This window comes from Colossoma macropomum, unplaced genomic scaffold (assembly GCF_904425465.1).
Source record: "Colossoma macropomum unplaced genomic scaffold, Colossoma_macropomum, whole genome shotgun sequence".
Taxonomy (NCBI): Eukaryota; Metazoa; Chordata; class Actinopteri; order Characiformes; family Serrasalmidae; genus Colossoma; species Colossoma macropomum.
Window position 1 is genome coordinate 5,927,939 of NW_023494794.1, and position 22,285 is coordinate 5,950,223.

Sequence of the window (22,285 nt, forward strand, 5' to 3'; positions counted from 1 at the left end):
CAATATGGGCCCTTGATGACTCATAACGTGCAATAAGCACCAATTTATTTCTTCTTTTTCCACTTTCAAACTAATCACATAAAGAGCAGGTAGTCACTATGAGATGTTCAAAGTACAACAGGTACAAGACATTACTAACTGAATTTAGAATAATTGTGGAACACAATGTAATTGTATTAGCAATGACAAAGTAATATGCCCCTTAACTTATGGTATTTTTCACAGTCTCAAGGCTGAATTCCTAAAAACAGTCCCTAAGTTGCCTATTTTGTTAAAAATAAAAAAAGTGCTAATTGATGGGTGAAATAAAAGCAACATGCCTTTAGGCCAGCCACAGTGGAAAAGGTACATCTTGCAAGTTTTCTCTCCAATAAATATTGTTAACGATGTAGACTACACTTATAAGCACTTTGCCTACCCAACAAGGACACTGTACCCAGTTTATTTTGATCTAATAATTGTATTTTAATATCAGCCACACAATGCACAAAACAAGTTCATTAAAAGTCACACACACAGACACACACACATTTTCTAAGCCGCTTATCCTTCTGGGTCGTGGGGGGAGCTGGAGGTAAAAGTTACAACAAAATCCAATTTAGGTAAGATATGCTAGGGAGCGAGTTACACAGTAAAACCAATTTTCAGCACGTGCATATTGTGACACTGATCTGACACGTTTTCTTTCTTATTCTTACTTTTTTTAATTACTAATTTATAATGCGTCTTTGAACAAGCCATCACTGATTACAGCATTGTTATAACAGCCTGTGCAGCACTTCTAGTAAAATGCCTCTGCAACGCCTTCCTTTTTACATCAGGTGCAAGTGAAAATTGTTGGAGTGTATTTTGTAAATGCACAGTGGCATGTTGCTCAAAGCAAAAAATAGACTCAATATGTAATAGTCAGTTATTTGCATTTTTCACACTGCTAGTTTAAAAAAAGTCTCTGGGTAACTAGCTCAATCTCACAATGAAAATAAATGAAAATAATACTGCACTACTATCAAAAGAGATACTCAAAAGAGATATTCAAAAATGCATGCAACTGCTCCATTAACTGCTACACAAGCTACAGCACATCAGCAACTGACAAACTTTTTAATGTTAATATACAGTATTATTTGGAACTCTAGCAGGCTTTTACATTGGAAGACTCATTACCAGTAAAAAACAGACAAGACTTCTAGATAGACTCTGCCCTGGGGCAACGGCATCCTCAGTAGAAACTGCTGTAGTTCATTCATCTGTTTTCGGCTGAACTTTAAAAGGCATAGGGAATTTTGAGTATTGCTGATTTTCTTATCTGAGTAGCCTAGTGTAGCCTACCAGCACCACACAGGCTTTCATTTAGAGGCAGCTCGATATTTTCCTTCCAACCTCTCAAATATTAACAATGCACCTTTAAAGTACAGCTTAAAGTTTGGATGACCTGATCTTACTTGTACAGAAAAGAGCCTCATTCCCACTGTTAAGTACAGGAATATGTGAAGTTCTGGGGCTGCTTCTTCTACAGTTGGCTTAGGTGGTATTGGATTACTCACTCAGTAAACATAGGTCGCACAAAATACTAAACGCAAGGGTGCCAATAATTGCAACACACATTTTTTTTTTTTGAGACGTTTGAGAAAATAAGTGACTACTCTGACTTTCCATTTTGAAACATATTTATTTTTAGCTGCCGGCATGAGCAGATCTTGAGTTCTGTGCCCAGCACATTTGGAAACGGTGTGAAATTTTAAAATCAAGATTAATTTCACTGAGCACATTCAGGTTGTTTGGGAATTGCGTAATTTTAAATGTAACTTCTTAGCTACATACAGTACATCACAGCACAATGAAGCCACAGTGCAAGAACAACAATGTAGGGAGTAGCTTTAGTAAAGCAGGGATTTTTAATATGTACCAAACAGGTTTAATATGTGCTTCTAATAATCATTTAGAAAAGAATACTGTCAAATTATTATTTGGTCAAAATTCTATGATTTTTTTTTATTTCTTCCTTTCTTATTTCCTTCATCGCTCTAAGAAAAATGTGACATAGCAGGTATTTACAAGTGTTTTGCCCTCAAAAATAAATCTTTGAAAACTTCTCTCTAAGCACAAACAGCCATGTTAGCACCAAAAGTAAGAAGCTTTTTACAGGCTTTAAATAGCACACAGTTGATATTTACTAGCCTTGGTAAATTTTAGTACATGCCTCAATATAATAATCTCCTCCCAGTATTTTGCACTTTAAGAGGAAAATTTCTACAAAAGGGTATGCTATGAGGCAAAAGAGTGCCCTTAAGATTGCGCAAAACATTAAAAGGGATTTCTACCGATTCAAACAGAGTCATTTAGAGTAGTTTGGCATGCAATGCTCAATTCTAGAGAAATTTACCAAATCAGAATTAGTCACAGTGGCAGTGACAGGAACCAGACAACTGGCCTTCCTTTCACAGAAAATAATGACACAGCATGGGTAGGAATGCTGCCTGACAGCTAAGATGTTGTTTAATCATAGTTATAAGATAAGATTTTGGCCTAAAACGTATTTTTGAACATACAATCAATGCAGATGTCAATGCAGGGTGTGTCAACCCCTTAACGTTCTAAGTTTATTTCATATATTTCATATACAGGGACTTCAATGCAAACTAACGGAGCTATTCTTGTGATATAGAAGTGTGTAACAAAACTTTGGGTCCATGGCCTGTTAAGGAGTTAATAGTACACAAAAAAATTGTTATTTTACAACTATCAACAAATAAAACATAAAAACTTCAAACACTAGTTGGTTTGTTTTGTGTAGTAAATACAACGGCTATATTTGCGCTATATGCCTGAAATGTATTTTATTATCAACAATACACATAAAAATTCATGTAGGTTCTCTAAAAATGTCTTCACTGGCATTGTAGACATCATGACCCCTGGTTCCTATCACCACTACTGTATAGAAATCAGTCATTTTCTCTAAAATAAATTAGTTCATATCAAACCCCTTTGAATGACTTTGTTTACGTCTCAACATTTTAATTAAACAGAAACATGGAAACATGGAGCTCTGCAAGAGTTTTTCACCAATGAATGAAATGAAGGATATAAATATTCTTCATCTTCTAGATGATGTAAGTTCATATTTTCAGGTAAAGTGGCGCAATAATTAAAAAATGAGACGCTGCATGAAGTTTGAGTTTAACATTACGTTTACTTCACGTCTTATTCTGTTTACTGGCTGGTTGCAAAGCAGAAATCCGATTACTGCCTGACTCATGTAGACCCGGAGTTTTCCATTATCTGATTACTCAAGTGCATGTAAACGTGTTGATCAGATTACTGACAAAATCTGATTTTCTACAGTTATCGGATTATTAAGTGCATGTAAACACACTCACTGATTGGCTAGATCAGATGTATTGGTGTTGGGTAAGCGTGTTAGATGCAGGATGGAACTAAACTCTGCAGGAAAGTGCAGGAGCCACTGACGTAGAGTAAACACAATGTAATTTGATCAAGACTCTGAACAGAGTTTTAGAGCCTTGTAAACCTCTAGTTTACTAGCACTATTACTGTGCATAAGGATGCAAGCTGCTCTCAAGAACTCCTTCATACCAAGGGGAATGGTTGCAGTCTCTGAGCAAGGTCAGAGAAATCTGGAACAGGACACAGACACACGTTAGTAGGTCGAATATCCATGGACCTAATTAAAAGTAGGCTGAGAATATCTCTTCAGTGGCAAATTCTTTTGGAGAGAAAAGCAAGATCCACTTCTTCAGCCTGAAGTGAGTATATCTTCAGACAAGAGAGCCAGAAAGCTAGAGTCAGAGCTGAAATACTATCAGGGATTTTAACAACTGTGATCTCTGAGCTCCAGATCCACATCATTTCCTCATGGCAATTCACTTATGCATTCTAAAACCAATTACACTGAGTCACCAAGGGCAACAAGCCTCTTTCTGGGACGCTGAGTATTCACTAACAGATAATGTTGAGGCATGGCCACTCTAAGGTGAGCAGCTTTATCAGTCGGCTTTCTGTATGAATGAGAAGCTGGAGGAAAGATAATATATCTATATTGTCTGAGTCAAATTACTTGAGATAGGAAAATCAGAAATCATTCAAGTGAGATGATCTTGCTAAGACATAAGGTAAGCTAACCTATACAAAGAGCTTTTCTAATGTGTGTGCAATTGGAGATCTACTGAGGGACGAGCTTTTGAAAGCCCTTAAGTGTCAGTTACTATAGGTAACAGTCCATATATGCCCGTACTAACTGCAATTTGTTCCAGCTGAACCAATTTACATGTGCAGTGTCATGTGATACTCTGGTGACTCAGGGACCAGCGTCCTTTCCCGTATTCTCCCGAGGAAATAATACATAGGTGAAAGACTGCCAGACCTCTCTCTTAATTAACTATCCTCATCTCACTAAATAGATTCAACAAGCAAGCAAAGAACAGCTGCTAAAAAGGCTTTGTGAACTTCACAATAGAATATGCAAACTCAATTTTTCTGCTCTCCACAGATTCCCTGCTTTTACTTTCCAAAACAGAGCTAATCTTCTGTTGACAGCGGCAAGGTATTTGAAACAGGATTGGCAGAAGCCTACAGCGCATTATGTGGTTACAGCCAAAATGCTGTTAATCATCCCATATCAAAATAATGGAGCTCTGACTGGAAAGGTGTGAGAAACAGTAAAGAAGAAAACCTTGCCAGCTTTGCTAACAGTTGCTGGGGTAATCAGAGTGAAACATAACGTTCTACTTACAACCCATTTATTTGGGTCTCAAGGTTACATTTGTATACAGACAATGATGTGAGCTTTGCATGATTATTATCTCACACATACTGTACTCTGCAAAAATGGAGACCATTAATTAATTTTTGCATTACTGCATTTTATTAATTTTCACTAACAGGAAAAAGGTCGAACACACATTCAACAGATACTTACACAAAAGTTTTTTTAAAAAATCTGTAGAGGTAGAGGTCTGCGCTCCCGCGAACTGCCGCAGGACCTGCGGGACCCACCACAATATCTTACGGCGCGGGATTAATTTTCAGTGTTGTGCGTGGGAGTGGGCCTAAAGCAGAATGATCACTGAATCATATATATAAACAATATAAAAGACATTCAAAAGTTGCAAAGCACCCGATCACGTGAACAACATGCAAATTCTCGTAGCTTACATAAATGGCGGAGCCTTCAGTCCAACGGCCACAGCTGCCGAGCTCAGCAAAACAGAAAAACAACTATTCTGTGGTTTAATTCCTGCTTTGTGTTTACTGGGAATAAATGGTGTTTGGTTAAGTCACTTCACAGTGAGCCTGATGACCATGACTGCCGTGTTATTTCAGCAGAGGATAATGTATTTCTGAATAGACCACGTCAGATATTGGATGTTAGTTCGCCTTGACAGAACTGCGGAGGCGCTTGAGCTTGGGGTCGGTCCAGGGAGCTGATCTCTTGTCCTCCTTAAATTGGTGGTCTGGGGTCCACTGCGCGTGAGGAAGCTATCCGCTCCTGGCACTGCGTATAGGGTTGCATGGTTGGTTCAGCAGCAGCATCTCATGGCCTTTTGCTTCAACAAAGCCAAGAAATCTGCAGCTCGACCGCTGATACTGACAGCGTGATTGACTAATATTTACTAAACTCCAGTATGTTTATTAAATACAGAGTCTGATGCTCCAAGACGTCAGAGGCAAATGATACAGTTTTTGGCATAAGAAAATATTTAAAAAGTGGCACTGTATAAATATCAAGACTAAATAGAGTTAGATAGTTAAACAGAGTTAGTGTCCGTATCGCTACTCATTAGTGGCTGATACTGAAGAACCAGGTATCGGTATCTGAAGAGGAAAAGTAGTATGGTGCATCCCTAGTATGCTCCTTTATGGAAAAGTGAGATTAGAACCAAGGAACTCAAACTTCTGAGTTTAAATAGGCTGCTTTTGGAAATGCTAGCACCATCTGCAACAAAGCAAAAGACAAACTCCTTTCGACAAAAAGTTCTAGTTGCTGGGACATTGCATGCCAATCCATTACACATTTCCATCAGAGACAGCCTCAACAGTTACAAGCATAAACTATTTCTTCACTAGGATATTCAAATATTATTAACACATAAAATAACTATAAAAGGTAAAATGCCCATCTTTGGTGTAGAATTAAAGGAAGAGATGGGCAGGTTAATACCAAACTATCAGTGCATCCAGTCCAGAGGTTCATCTTTCAGATTCAATCATTACATAAAAATAATTATACCTACTGTTTTCTTTGAAGCCCCTGTCAACATGGTTTCAAATGTATATAGGTGCACTTCATAGTTCTACAATTACAGACTGTAGTCCATCTGTTTCTCTGCATACTTTGTTAGCCCCCTTTTACCCTGTTCTTCAGTGGTCAGGACCCCCATGGACCCTCACAGAACAGGTTCTACTTGGGTGGTGGATCATTCTCAGCACTGCAGTAACACTGATGTGGTGGTGGTGTGTTAGTGTGTGTTGCGCTGGTCTGAGTGGACCAGACACAGCAGTGCTGCTGGAGTTTTTAAACACCTCAGTGTCACCGCTGGACTGAGAATAGTCCAACAACCAAAAATATCCAGCCAACAGCGTCCTGTGGGCAGTGTCCTGTGACCACTGATGAAGGACTAGAGGATGACCAACACAAACTGTGCAGCAGCAGGTACGCTATCGTCTCTGACTTTACATCTACAAGGTGGACTGACAAGGTAGGAGTGTCTAATAGGGTGGACAGTGAGTGTTTAAAAACTCCAGCAGCACTGCTGTGTCTGATCTACTCGTACCAGCACAAAACACACACTAACACACCACCACATCAGTGTCACTGCAGTGCTGAGAATGATCCAACACCCAAATAGTACCTGCTCTGTAAGGGTCCATGGGGGTCCTGACCACTGAAAAACAAGGTAAAAGGGGGCTAACAAAGTACGCAGAGAAACAGATGAACTACAGTCTGTAATTGTAGAACTACAAAGTGCACCTATATAGTAAGTGGAGCTGATAAAATGGACAATTAGTGTAGAAACGATGAGGTGGTCATAATGTTATGCCTGATCGGTGTACATGTGTGTGTGTGTATATATATATATATATATATACATACATACACACCCACACACACATATACACACACACACACACACACATATACACACACCCACACAATTTAATAGTACATAGTCAGATGTCCATTGACAATGACTGCCTGTAGTCTGGAACCCACAGACATCACCAAATGCTGAGTCTCCTCCCCTGAGATGCTTTACCAGACCATTACTGCAGCTGGCTTCAGTTGCTGCTTTTTTGTGGGTCTTTCTGCCTTTCTGCTTTCTTCAGTAAGTGAAAAGTGTGCTAAACTGGGGTAAGGTCAGGTGACTAACTTGGCCATTTAAGACCATTCCATTTCTTTGCCTTAAAAAGCTCTTAGGTTGCTTTCGCGGTATGTTTTGAGTCATTATCCATCTGTACTGTGAAGCGCTGTCATATCAGTTTTGCAGCATCTGACTGAATCTGAGCAGAAATTATAGCTCTATACACAGAATTCATCCTGGTACTTCCATCAGCAATCACATCAACAACAAACACCAGTGACCCAGTTCCACTGGCAGCCATACATGCCCATGTCATAACACTGTCTCCACTGTTTGACAGATGATGTGGTATGCTTCAGATCATGAGCCCTTCCTTTCATTCGTCATGCTTAGTTTCATCTTGGTTTCATACTTCCAAAGAATCCAGAACTTGGCCAGCTTTTTTAGGTGTTTTCTAGTCTAATCTATAACATCTTTGCATCTTGACATAAACTCACAGTATTCACATTCATGAAGGGATCTCTTGACTATGGAATGTGACAATTATATGCCAACCTCCTCTACAATGTCTTGAATTGACCAGATGTTGTGAAGGGGTTTTTCTTCACCACAGAAAGGATTCTGCGCTCATCCGCTTTAGGTGTCTTCCGTGGTCTTTCAGGCCATTTGGTGTTGCTGAGCTCACCAGTGCATTCCTTCTTTTGAAGAATGTACCAAATTGTTGATTCCTTAAAGTTTCTTTTGTCTTTCTGATAGATTAGTTTTTTCAGCCTAATGATGGCCCCCTTCACTTGCATCAACACCCCTTTGGACTGTATACTGAGTTTCCATGAGCAGCTACCAAATGCATATTTAACATTCCAGACCTTTTATCTCCTGAATTTGTCTTGAAATAATGAAGGAACAGGCCATACCTTAACATGAAACTGCTTTTCAGTCAACAGTCCAATTACTTTTGTGTCTGTGAAAATGGAAGGGCCATGTAAAAATGACTAATTCCTAAATGGTTAATCCAATATTTTTATTCAACCCTTTGAATTAAAGCTGAAAGTCGACAGTAAACACATCTTGATTGCTTCATTTCAAATCCATTGTGGTGGTGTACAGAGGCAAAATTACAAACATTGTGTCACTGTCCAAATATATATAGACCTGACCTTAAATGCTCCAAAAAGTCAGAGCAGCTGCCTACTCAGAAATATGCAGAAATGTGTAATGTCTGAAGACCTTTCCCAAAACGATGTAATTTGTCCTGAAATTTACACAAAGCAGTTCTGATGCTAACCTGTTATTTGCAATCTGTAATGTGTGTCAGGGCCTAAAATTCATTTTTTTTTTAAATGAGGGAATTCCAACCTTAAATGTTTCACATGGGGGGGATTTATACACTTTGGGTGGGACATTACTTGTGAGCTTAACTACCTTGTCCCGTTCTTTCTGAAAGCTTTTTGAAAGGAGGACACTCCATCTCTTTCATGAATTTAACCAAATGATCAAATTTTGAATTAGCCAATTTGTTTTCTGCTATAAAGTAGGCAGTTTTGAGAATCCCCTTCGTCTCCTTCACACTGCGCACCTTCAACAGCATTAGCCATCACATTCTTTGCCAAATCTGCCTCATGGTTTCTTTTCAAGGCTGTGGTATGAAAAACCGTGGAAAATTTTGTTTATTCATGATCTGGGCCCTTTAACTACAATGTGAGACAATATTAAAGGGTGAATTTGAGGTCTTTTCTTATGTATATCAGATTTATTTAGCCAATTCAATGAAAGCAAATCAGTTCTTCTGGTGTCAATTACCAATTAAGTTCCTGTGTACATCCCGGTCTCACCTGGAATTTGAATCTTATGTTACAGGAAACTGCAATAACAACCTTGTTCATCTCTTCTGCAGTAAACCAGTCTTACATGAAGTGGAACTGATAGACAACGGCCTGTGGGTGCACATCATTCTAAGGGCTATGTTCACATCAGCACTTCTCTGATAGAAATTTCTCATCTTCTGTACTCAACCTGAAATTCTGTTGCTGGTACATCACTGCACAGTCATCAAATAACACTACAATTAATTGATGTGCAATTTATTAATGTCCTACATGTAATTCGTTAAAATTAGGGCCAGACCAAATGATTATTAACAGATAATAACATCAACAGATAGATCTGAAATTCCACGATTTATCTAATATTCTCTCTTAAGAAATCAAGGTTAAATAAGCTGGTAGGCATTTACCCGAAGTAGAGACTGACATGCATGGCAGGACAGAGCATCTTGATGACGGCTTAACAGGCTTAGGCACTCATGATCACATCTAGTATTTAATCCCTGCCTCTACACCTCTTTCAGTAAACCTGACCCCACTACCTGACTCTTTCAGGTTATGACGTTAACTGGTTTTGTTTTGCACATACTCCAATTCAACCATAGTCAAACACGAACCGCAGTTCATGGGAGCTGCCTGGTATATGATAGCATGGTTATATTTATCCATTCAATTTCTCTTTCGTCTCCATCTCCAGCTAATCCTGGAGACAAAAGTTCTTGTTTTTGCCCAGCAGATCGAAAAGGCCAGGGATTACGGGAAGCAAGACACATCTGCTGTTTTCCCTCAACATACAGGCCTAGAGTCACTCTTGATCTTAAGAAAATAAAGAACTAAAAATGATTAAATAAACTGATTCATTAATTCATAAATAATGGAATGTAGATACACAAAGGTATGGTCTATCTCATGAATTAGTCTATGTTTTTTCCCCCATGTACTGTACTGAGCAAAAAAGACCTTCATTTATTGAATTTCCAGTCAAAACGGCCATTAAGTACAAGTTATTCTTTTTCAGGAGATATATCTGAGGAGATCAGATAAGGAACAGGAAAGCCAAAAGAAAAAAAAAAAAGTGAAAAAACAAGAGTTTCCAAAACTGGAATCCAAAAGTATCATTAAAACATACAGAGAAATTGGAACTCCTACCAACTGTGCAAGACCTGGCAGGCGACCAAAGAAAAAGACCATCAGATAAACAGCACGTAAAGCTTTCATCTTTGAGAGAGAGGAGAAAAATCAAGCTCCACTGTTGCTTCAGATCTGAAAAAATCAGCAGGTGTTTCTGTTCACCCTTCCACTGTGAGAAGACAACAACACTACAGATCTTAAAGGATAAGTAGCTGCCAAGAAGGCATTACTGAGAAAAGGAAACAGACAAAAAAGAAGAAAATTTGCAAATCAAACAAAGAAGAAGCTGGTGTTCTCTGACAACTGATGAACAGCGGATGAATCTGATGTTGCTGAGCACGCTGAAAGAGTATGTCAGTTAAAATGTGGGGAAGGGTGTGTCTTCTGAGGATGTAAGCGAATGATATGCTATTGTCATCATATCTTCATCAGTATAATGTTAATTTTGGATTTGGGACCTAAACAATGAGCCGGACCTTCTTTCTGAGCCTGTGCATGTGATGTTAATATGTAGAGCTGTATGATGCATCCCAAAAAACTCCTGTGAAGTCCGATCCGGCGCCTCTGACTTAATACTATTACTATTTCAAACTTTACAGAGTGACTCACAGAAGCGCACAGATGCCACAACTTAGCACGTTATTCTGCTCCTTAGTAATGCTACTACTTTTAGTTTTTACAAAAGACAAAAAAAAACAAAAACTTACAGTTCTGATTTAAATACACTGCTCAAAAAAATTACAGGAACATTTTTTAATCAAATTATAGCATCAACTCAATTCAACTTCTGGGATATTGATCTGGTCAGTTAAGTAGCAGGGGGGGTTGTTAATCAGTTTCAGCTGCTTTGGTGTTGAAATGAAATTAACAACAGGTGCACTAGAGGAGCAACAGTGAGATGACCCCCAAAACAGGAATGGTTTAATAGGTGGAGGCCATTGGCATTTTGTCCCTCCTCATCTTTTCTGACTGATTTTTCACTAGTTTTGCAGTTGGCTTAGGTCAGCGTCACTACTAGTACCATGGTGCGGTACCTGGACCCTATAGAGATTGCACAGGTAGTCCAACTCCTGCAGGGTGGCACATCAATACGTGCCATTGCCAGAAGGTTTGCTGTGTCTCCCAGCAAAGTCTTAGGAGTACGGAGGAGTTTCCAGGAGACAGGCAGTTACTCTAGGAGAGCTGGACAAGGCTGTAGAAGGTCCTTAACCCCTCAGCAGGACCGGTATCTGCTCCTTTGTGCAAGGCAGCCCTACAAAATTAACTCCAGCAGGCCACTGGTGTGAATGTGTCTGACCAAACAATCAGAAACAGGCTTCATGAGTGTGGCCTGAGGGCCAGATGTCCCGTAGAGGGCCCTGTGCTCACTGCCCAGCACCATAGAACTCGATTGGCATTTGCCTTAGAACACTGGAATTGGCAGATCCGCCACTGGCTGCTTTTCACAGATGAGAGCAGGTTTCACCTGAGCACATGTGACAGACATGACAAGGTCTGGAGACGCCGTGGAGAACGTTATGCCGCCTGCAACATCATTCAGCATGACCGGTTTGGTGGTGGGTCAGTGATGGTCTGGGGAGGCATATCCCTGGAAGGACGCACAGACCTCTACAGGCTAGACAACGGTACCCTGACTGCTATTACGTATCGGGATGAAATCCTTGGACCCATTATCAGACCCTACGTTGGTGCAGTGGGTCCTGGGTTCCTCCTGGTGCACGACAATGTCCGGCCTCATGTTGCGAGAGTATGCAGGCAGTTCTTGGAATATGAACGAATTGATACCATTGACTGCCTCCCCCCCCCCACTCGCCTAACCTAAATCCAGTACAACACCCCTGGGACATTATCTTTCGGTCCATCCGACGCCGTCATGTTGCACTTCAGACTGTCCAGAAGCTCAGTGATGCCCTGGTCCAGATCTGGGAGGAGATCCCCCAGGACACCATCCATCGTCTCATTAGGAGCATGCCCCAACGTTCTCAGGCATGCATACAAGCACGTGGAGGCCATACAAACTACTGAGTACCATTTTCGAGTTGCTGCAATGGAATTCCGGCTAAATGGATTAGCCTGCTGCATCATTTTTTTGCTTTGATTTTTGGAGTGTTTTTGAATCCAACCGTCTGTAGGGTGATAATTTTCATTTCCATCAAACGATGTGGCATCCTTTTCTTCCTAACACATTACCCAGTCCATATCAGGAAAGATATTCTGCATGATTTTTTTTCCCATTGAGATCTGATGTGTTTTCAAAGTGTTCCCTTAATTTTTTTGAGCAGCGTATGTTGTCGGACTTTTCCTGATGCAAATAAATAACTTGTACTTAATAGTTGCTTTGACTGGAAATTAAATAAATGAAGGATGCACAGTACTGTAGATGCAATCAGTACAACAGAAATACTGTGTACCAGTCTACTGCATTAACACCAGGTACTGTGTTTCTATGGCAAAATACGAGAATGAAGCAATAAGCCATGAGAGAATTTTAACACCACTGGAAGAGAGTTTTAGGCACTTTGCTTCGCGTCGTATGACAACACAGCACAGTTTAATAATAAACCTCCCCTTTTTATGTACTTTTTGGTGACCAAATTACCACTGCAAGTCTTATTTTGCACCAATCCAGCTGGGTTCTACTTTAATAAACTCAGTGGTCCAAGCAAGCAGCATTACAGTTTGTTGTTAAACAGCACAAGGATTTTTTGTGACGTGGCGCAGTTATACAGAGCTGCTGGAGTTATTCAGCTGCTGTGAGTGCGGTCATAGGTGTGTGTATTTTACAACCGTTTCAAACATGGCTCAGCCAATCAGATTATAGGAACGGAACTATCTGTTTTATCACATTCAAATATGTACATCTCTGATGCCAAAATTGAAAAGCACTTCTCATTATTTTGATAGAAAATGAAGTTTCTTTTGTTTGTGCTTGTTTCATCTTTCAAACTCTATGTTAGGGATGCACTGTCTGTAGTAAAAGCTGTTGCATACATTTCTAAAGTCCTGTCTTTTAAATAATATACATAGCATATGCTCTTCGAGGCGAGTTTCACCACTTTTTCAAATTTTCTGTATAATTCAATAGTTTAGATGTTCACAGAATCAGCCTTAAATCTCACACAGAAAGGTCAAAAGGTTCTCCAGAGTGATGCTATGGCAGAAGAACTACACTGGCTCCCTAAAGAACCTTCAATGGTTCATAAAGAACGTTTTTGTAAACATGATGTGTAAGAGTGAAGAAACTTTTCCAAGTTTAAAGAACCTGAGCTAAATGTAAAGAATCTACACCAATTTAAGGTTTTTCCTAGAACTGTACGTCCAAGAAGCACATGGAGATCCTAAACTAGTATAAGCATTATCTAGCGTGGAGCGCTTTAGTTTCAATTACAAAACCAACAGTGCCATCTGCTGGTCGCCTGCAGTCTGCTCAGGCAAGATCATCCTACATCTTTAAGCCTTTTTGTCACTGTGAATATTTTCACTGCGAGCCAAACTGAGGCACCTGATTAAGTAATGGCTGACAGATGAGCTGCCCCTGACAGAAGGAGAACAGTCAGTTTTTCCTTGTTCCCTTATTATTCCAGCTCCACAGCTTCAAACCTAACTGACAAAACAGATTTCACTTTGCAGGAGACACCAAAACCGTTTTCTTCCCACAAGCCACACATGAGGTACACTCATGCAAGGCCCCCCCTCTCATTTCCAGGAAAGCCTATGCTAATGACAAAGATGTGCCTGAAAATCGAGCATGCCGAGAGCGCATTAAAAACAGTGTAGAAACTAGATCTGGTACTTGGCTTGTTCACTGACGCACTCACAACAGCTGTATGTGTGCACAAACACATATGCATGCACAAGCAGTTATTGTAAAAGCACATATCTACTTTTTGAATTGTATACATTGTTTAGAGTTGCAATGACTAATCGACATCAATAACATTGATAATAAAAAGTTGCTGGAAACAAAAACGATTAGTTAGCTTGACATCTGTTTTACTTTTTTTTTTCTCACTTGATTGAAAGATGGAAAAAACAGAGCTTACGGCATGAGGTTGTACACAACCCAAAAAGTCCAAAATATGGGAAGACCACTTTAACGTCATCTAAAAAGACAGTTTCCAGGAAACTGTGTAAAACCGAGCTCACCTGGCACGACAGAGGGACTGTCAACAAAATATTGCATGCACAGCAAAAAATGATGAAGGCTCAGCATGGTGAGTAACTAAGGCTGTTTGCACACCTAGTTCGCACCAGAGTTTAGGTATTTGTTACAGTCTACCTACATTTGCTTCAGTCTGTTTCACACTGCAACAGCTAAAGTGCATCAAATTGTTACTTTCACATTTGCCACCATTTGAGCCAAACAACTCCTATTTTGCATGAAAATAGAGAAGCTTATCATCTGTGTATACTACAGTCAACACAAATAAATTTGAATGCAACCAATCAGGTCAGTGATGCAATAAGTTCTGCAATCCACGTGTAAAAAGGCATTGTTGCGCTATGATTTTATTGCTCATCTGCTGTTATTAGCAGCAACTCGTCTGTGAAGAGTCAGGTTAAAACAGACAAAGCACACTCTGATGTTGAATTCCTTTGTTTGGTGCAGACCACCACAAAAATATATACCCAGAAGCAAACAGAACCAACGGTCATTTGGAACACCGAAAAGTGACCCACGATTTTTGCTGGACCACAGTTAATTTGTTTAGTGTGCTCCTGTGTAAGTGTTGAGTGTTCACACCAGTCAAAACAGACCAAACTAAAGAAAAAGTCTGACAGGTTCACCCCAAATAAGGTAGGTCTCAAAGCTCCCTAAATTACATAAAACATCTTCAACTTCAGCAGAAAAATTGTTATATTTTTGTGAAAAAAAACTATGCTGTAACAGATGTGCACATTTCACCCATTTGCTGCATACAAAAAAAAAACAACAATGCACCATTGGCTGAACTGAGAAGGAGAAGAGAACATTTTTATAAAGAATGCTGTCACTTTTCAGCTCTTACAGAGAGAGATGTGTGGAATATTCTACAGCCTTTCAGAAAAGAAAGTGCTCAAACTGCTCAAACAATGATCTGTCACATAACGGTTCTGTCAGGCAAAAAAAATAAATTAATTAAATAATAAATAAAATCATGGTTAACAGGGTCACTTGTGTACTAATGCACAAATCAGTTCTGGCTTTGTCCCCATGTACAAGGAATACGCCCAATTTTCATTCACTCTCACACACTGTCTTACTTATAGTCTATAGCAGGGGTTTTAAACTATCGGACCACAAGACGGATTCACACATCCCATCGCGTCTTTACAATTTATCCTTAAATCTGGCCCACAAATAATTTTGCTACACCTAAATATTTATGATATGTTTGACTTTAATATTTAGATACGCTTTATGCACTAGATACTGCGACCGGTTACCTTACATAAGCATATATATATATGGGACTCCTATTGTGATAACATAACCATTGATGTTAATTCATTTAATAATTATATATATATATATATATATATATATATATATATATATATATATATATAATTATCAAATGAATTAACATCAATGGTTATGTTATCACAATAGGAGTCCCATGTAATTTAACTCACTTGATTAAACTGAACACTAAAATATTAGGATTAATACATAATGTTTAATTATGATGTGCTTAAATGAGCGCATGTTATGTAGTTAAAATTAATACTGGAAAACTAATAATTGGATGCTTTTTTCTCTGCATTTTGCTAGTGGCCCCCATTTAATTTGAGAGCGAGACCCCTACTCTATTAGAATAGGTCTGGAGTTAAAGGAGTGCGTGAACATGCCCATGAATGAAGCCAGGGATAAATTTCAACAGTACATCAGTCACTATCACATCACGGATAGCAAGAGATCTTTTCACTTGCTCAAAGTGTATTAAGCAGCAGAAGTGAGAGAAACTTCAGGGCAGTGGGGTTAACAGCTGATCAGCGAAGGCTGGATAATGTTCTCTTCCAGGTACCATCAGCAATTCAACAAACATGTACTGATAAATACTGTTAGTGCATTACTCAAAATACCAGTTTATCCCATCATAACATTTTTTGTCAATCAACTCAAGTGCTTAGAAAAAAAGCTAATGCACTACAAAACTGTGTCTATCATAACCCTTACGTTTGCGAGCAGAGTAGAGTTTGGGTTTAAAATACATATACTTGTGTTAATACAGTGCACCAGGCCCCAGCTTACATGAATGCACACTTGAGGTATATCAATGCACATACATTCATGTTCAATACGATTTCCAATTCTGAGGACAAGACTCAATTTCATTTTTGATATTCTGCATGTTAAAAATGGATTACAGAGCTCTAATCATATCCTACACAAACTGGTTTGGCCCAGACAAATAACAACAGAACTTTTACAGCGCCTGCTCTGCCACCCTCAAACAAACCCCACAAATCACAACTTCTAAAATTTAGAACTGATTGAGATGCCTTGCTGACAGTTGTTTCCACAAAATGCGACAAGAGAGACCCTCAGAAGAGACCAAGGAGCGTATCGGCAATACAATTTTAAATTTAGATCCAGTGTTTCAAATTTGATTTTTCAAAACACTGAAATCTTTACACGTTTACTTTGTAAGTATACAGTTACTGACAGCAGTCCATCTTCTGCACAATTTATCAGCCACTTTCTACAAGGGATGTGCACTCTAGCTAGTCCATGTGCAGATACATTAGTCTTTTTGCAATCTAGACACAATGTGCAATGTGACAAAATGAATTGCTCTAGGGAAAAGTCTAGGAAATTGTGCAATGTGACAAAATGAATTGCTTTAGGGAAAAGTCTAGGAAATTCCATGACTTTTAAAGGCCTGGAAAACCACATTTCTATATTCCATGACTTTTCCAGGATTTTCATGACCGTACAGATCCTGCCTGTGAGACTGCAGTTTGAACTGATTCAATAGAATAGTCCATATACCGAAAAAGTGATTTCAGTATTCGAATACTGGCACCTCGAATGGTTAACCGAATACTCATGCAAATCCCTACTCTCTACCATCAGATCTCATTTGGGTGGATGAGACAAGTGGTACGTGTGTATCACACAAGCAGCCTCTAACAAACTCACAACTCTGTGTAGGTGGGTACATGTTTCTACAGACTCATCTGAACTTAACCTGCAGAAGGTCCATCACTCACGATGAGAATGCAACCAATTAACAGCCGCATGCAACACATGGTACACATATAACTGTGGTTAATACTTTTACAGTTCTAGGTAAACGTTTCATTAAATAGAAACCTAATGTAGGAAAAAACAAGCAGACACACACACCTGCCTTGCTCAGCCAGCTGTGTTCCCTCATCCTTTAGCCTGTTACTCTTGGCTGTGCAGTCCTCTAAGAGCACCTCTCGCCTGCGTTTGATTGCATGCAGCCAGTCGACTCCTTCCAACTCCGTATCTTCCGCCACCTTTTCTGACTCCGCCTCAAACTGCTGCACAGCCGCCTTAGAAACCTTCTCCCCGATCTTCCTCTTCCAGCCAAACGAGGCCATCCTGCCAAAAGATGACAAGTCAGTACTTTAATCCTCCAAATAATTCAAAAAGTTATTGAGAAAACATTCTGCTTAGATGGAATAATCTTTGGCAACCATGGCCAGCTGTAAACAAACGACATTACTAGGTGGAAGGTTTGATCAATTTGATCATTATTAGTACTAATTTACATTATTCCTTTAAGATTTCTTAAAGATTTTCAATTGAGGCCAAGCGTAACAATAATTTTAACACGGTCGAGGGGTGTTGTTGGGCAAGGCGTTGATAACTTGCGACTTACTGCTTCATTAAATTATAGCCCACATTTGCACTCACTGCTCTCAAACAACATTTTTTTTCAAAAGGTTCCATCATCAGGCCTGTAAGTTTCTGTCACAATCATGAAATTTTGGATGACAACTGACAACATTTCTGTTCATTGTATGTAACTACTAAAGAACAAGCCTTATGTGCCCAAATCTTGTTTCCTAGCTGTTGATACTTAGTAGCTCCCAACTGACAATAATCAGTGCTGCCCTCTAAAAGTGTTATTGCACCAGTCAAAAACAAGAACTTTTGTTAGGCGTTTCAATAAATGTCACTGCTTTTATTTCCTGCATCTTACTGTTGTTACCTCTTGTTTCTTTTCTTTCTCTGTTGTTTTTGGTTGACGCTATAAAGCATTTGCGCTGAATTCTGAATGTGTGAAAATTTGCTAAACAAAGTCTATTATTATTATTAATAAACATGCTTTCTAATCGACTGATTTGCCTCAACCCTGACTGATAAAATTCACATTCTATTTGATGTGATGTAAACATATAACTATGAAAGCTGACAACCGTGAAAAATAACTGCAACCCCCTTAAATAACTGTGATCAGACAATTAAGTAATAATTGTGAAAGGCCTAGGTTCCAGTTTCCAAATGTCCAAGGAGTTGTTAAGAAGCGTCAATTACAGTAGTCGCCTATAAACTAATGGTTTAGGTGTAACTGATACAAAACATTAATTAATGATCACTAACTAGGTGATAGGTCACACATTTTTAAAGCACACAGCTATTAAACATTTTTTTGAGCTTTAGGCCTGGTACACTGACCCACTGAGCAAAGAACAAATCTGCGGTGTATCACTATGTTGCTTATGACACAATTTTGGGTAGGGACAGCTGGCTCTATATCCACATTAGAGTTAAGAACAATATTTATTAGATGCCATGGCCCTTTGACCTCAGGGCTATCACAAATCACAAATGCTCTCCTTTTCAATATTATAAGTGCAAAGACATGGCTAAAAGTAAACAGCATAGTGACATTTAAAATGCAAATTATCTATCAGGTCTGTCACAGTACGTTTGTACATACATAGTAAGGTCCAGAAGTCTGAGAGCACTAACGGAAGTGCTTTTATGTGCATTCCTTTCTAATTCAATACAAGCTTTTTCATAACAGATTATAATATCTGCATAACAGTTTGAGTGGGATGTAGAGCCTTCATGTTAAATTTTAACATGAATTTCTGATTTATTTTTGTATTTGTGCTTTAATGACAATGTGCACCTGAGCTGGCAATAAACAAGTCTGTGCAAAATCCTCTTATGAGTAGATCAAATCCACCTAAGAGGGGTAATTTAAATATGAGCTTTAAAGGAAGAGACACATTGTTCGTGTTTTTCATTTTTCAAAATTCTTAAACTTTCTATTTATCATTTATGTGGGTCTCAGACTTTTGGACCCCACTGTAAATACATACACGTACTTATATGTATATAAATATAACATATATAAACATACTTTTTTCACTTGCAATAAAAAACATTATTACACTATGTCAGTGATGAGCTTTGAATAAATTTATTTAACCCTTTAAAGGGCCAGGGCCCAAAGTTTTTTTTTTTATTCACACTTCTATAGACTAAGAATAATTCAGTCATTTTGCATTGAAGTCCCTGTAGTTACTGAATAATAAGACTTTGTATTAATAAGCCTGAGATTTTAAATGGTTAGGCATGAAAAACATTTTCTCTCTTATTTACAGCATCAAACGCTGCGGACTCAAACGGTACTCTGTTCATGGAACGACTCACAAATATTTGGCCACCTTAAATGGAAACTCCACCAACAAACATTTCTGAATAATTCAGTCCTTGAGATGTAAACTGATTAATTCTGTGGTTTGAAGTGAAATGGTTGGTCGTAGAGTTTTTTTTGTTCTTTTCAGTGGTGGTGATAAGAACCAGGGGTCATCATGTCTACATTACAAATATAGCCATTCTATTTACTATACAAAATCACCAGTGAACCTACACGTACATCTGAGTTTTTATATGGTAAAATAGTTGTAACTCTGAAAAAATACATTTTCTTTGGGGACTCTTTTGCCTTACAATGCCCTGCATGTACCCTTCCACCAGAATTGTTTAAAATAAATAGCTTAAAATACACTTTAAGTCAAAACTTAATCACAAAACCATCATAAGACAATGTCAGACAGGCACCACACAGCTGACCATTAACCTACATGTGGTAACTTTCTACGAGGGAGCTTTTAGAGGCATTAAACTCTACAGACGCCTGGTTCCTATCACCACCACTGTGAACAATTCTGACTCTGCAAGGTTCTCAAGTACGGAGAATTTCACATCAAACCACTCTGAATGACTTTGTTTAAACCTCAACCAATTATTATGTATGGAGTTCACCTTTAATGAGCCACTCCTAGAACAACAGTGAGCAGTGAAGTGCTGGGCCTGTACAAGACTGCACTTGTGAAACAGAGGCTAACCATGAATTTACACAAGGATGACACTAAAACATGGGTTCAGTACTTCGTTTTGATTGCTGAATCGCAATCTGAATATATTTATGATATTAACGCAGATTGTCAAATGTTAACGCTGCGCTTTGACGAAACACGTTTAAAAAAATTTGCAGCTGCAACTCAAGCAGCTCAGCGACCTTCGACATCTTCTCCCAACATTCACACGGAGGCTGTATTATCATTTATTTCTCGTTGCTCTGTGCGGAGCCTTTAGCATCACTCGCGCCCTCGACACAGAGAAACTGTGTTTTATATTCAAAATAACACAGTTAAACCCTGCAGACACTCACGATAGCAGCACAGAAAATGAACTCGGTAGTTATTCAAGGAAATACAATGTCTGACTTTGCACGCAACTCGTTAATACATTATCAGCTAACTAGCTTTTCGTTACTCACGTTATACTGAGAAACCCAACTCAACAGCGCCATAGACTCACCCGGAAGTACCAGCACGTAAACAAACCCTCTTAAAGGTACACGACCACCAGACACGCAGGGGCAGTCTTACAAGATACAGGAGTTGCTTGGAAATTATACTCTATTATTAGATTTTAATCACACTGTATTTGATTTTTATTCCACTCTGACTACATATTTCACCCCCTCATTTGTTGTAACATTATTTTAGCCGAACTGGATTAAGAAATTACACAATGATCCTTGTTTTTTCTAATAAAAATATTTTTAATAGTAAAGACTTGTCAGTAATACACAAACGAAAATCTGATATATGACAATATATGGATTTTCAACATTGACATAAATTAGCATGTATACATCTCTCTTATATTCAATTTATATTAGTCACATATGGACATTTATGTGCATGATAACCTATTTGAAATCGGCCATTTTCAAATATGGGACACATTTTAGTCCTATATCAACATACATAAACATATGTGTAACACATATTTTTAACAATACATGATAGAAAGCATTATTCATAAACGGATGGCATATATTACCCATACATACTAGCTGCATGTTATATAAGGTTTTTTTTTTATTGCATATATGTTGCTAATGTCTTTCTTTTTTCTTGCTAGGGTATTTTTTTGCTTTAAAAAAAATCTTTTGGTGTTTGTGTCAAACATATGTATCAGACATATATCAGGCAGACAGTATAAATGTGATTCATATATTATGCATATGTGTGTGTGGGTGTGTGGGTGGGTGTGTGTGTGTGTGTGTGTGTGTGTATGTGTATGTGTATGTGTACATAGCATATAGGAGCATATATACATATATCTTGAAATACATACCTGACCCTTCATGATGTATGTGCATATATATTCATATATATGCAGATATATACATTCTTTTATATTGACATGTACTAAAGTAGGTTACGTCATTCACTTTGATGACTACTGATGAGGCTACGTCACTTTAAGTAATCACAAAACCTCCTCTGACAAAAATCCACCTGCAAAGATCAGAGTCTGAGTAGGTTAGTGTTGTGCAAACTTTGGTTTGTGCAAGAGCTCACAAACTAGCTGACCTGTCTATTTACGCCAGTGCTTTTGTTCTCACTACAGACGTGCCTCTCTGCACAAAAAGTAAGCACTTTGATCTTAAAAGTGAACCTTGTCCTCAGGGGCTCATGCGCGCGAAGTGTGCTTTTGCTGACACTAGAACAAGTGTTCGA

At 38.6% G+C, this 22,285-nt stretch overlaps 1 protein-coding gene across 1 annotated transcript in view; it reads right to left on the minus strand.

Moving 5' to 3' along the window:
* The window catches only part of ttc33 (tetratricopeptide repeat domain 33), a 65,244-nt gene extending 44,170 nt beyond the window's left edge, over positions 1-21,074 (minus strand). The window contains exons 1-2 of the mRNA XM_036579964.1: positions 21,031-21,074; positions 17,610-17,831 (exon numbers count right to left, since the gene is read on the minus strand). Coding sequence (XP_036435857.1) covers positions 17,610-17,830 — 221 coding nt within the window. The 5' untranslated portion in view covers position 17,831; positions 21,031-21,074. The remainder of the gene's footprint in view (positions 1-17,609; positions 17,832-21,030) is intronic.
* Positions 21,075-22,285: the final 1,211 nt, after the last annotated feature.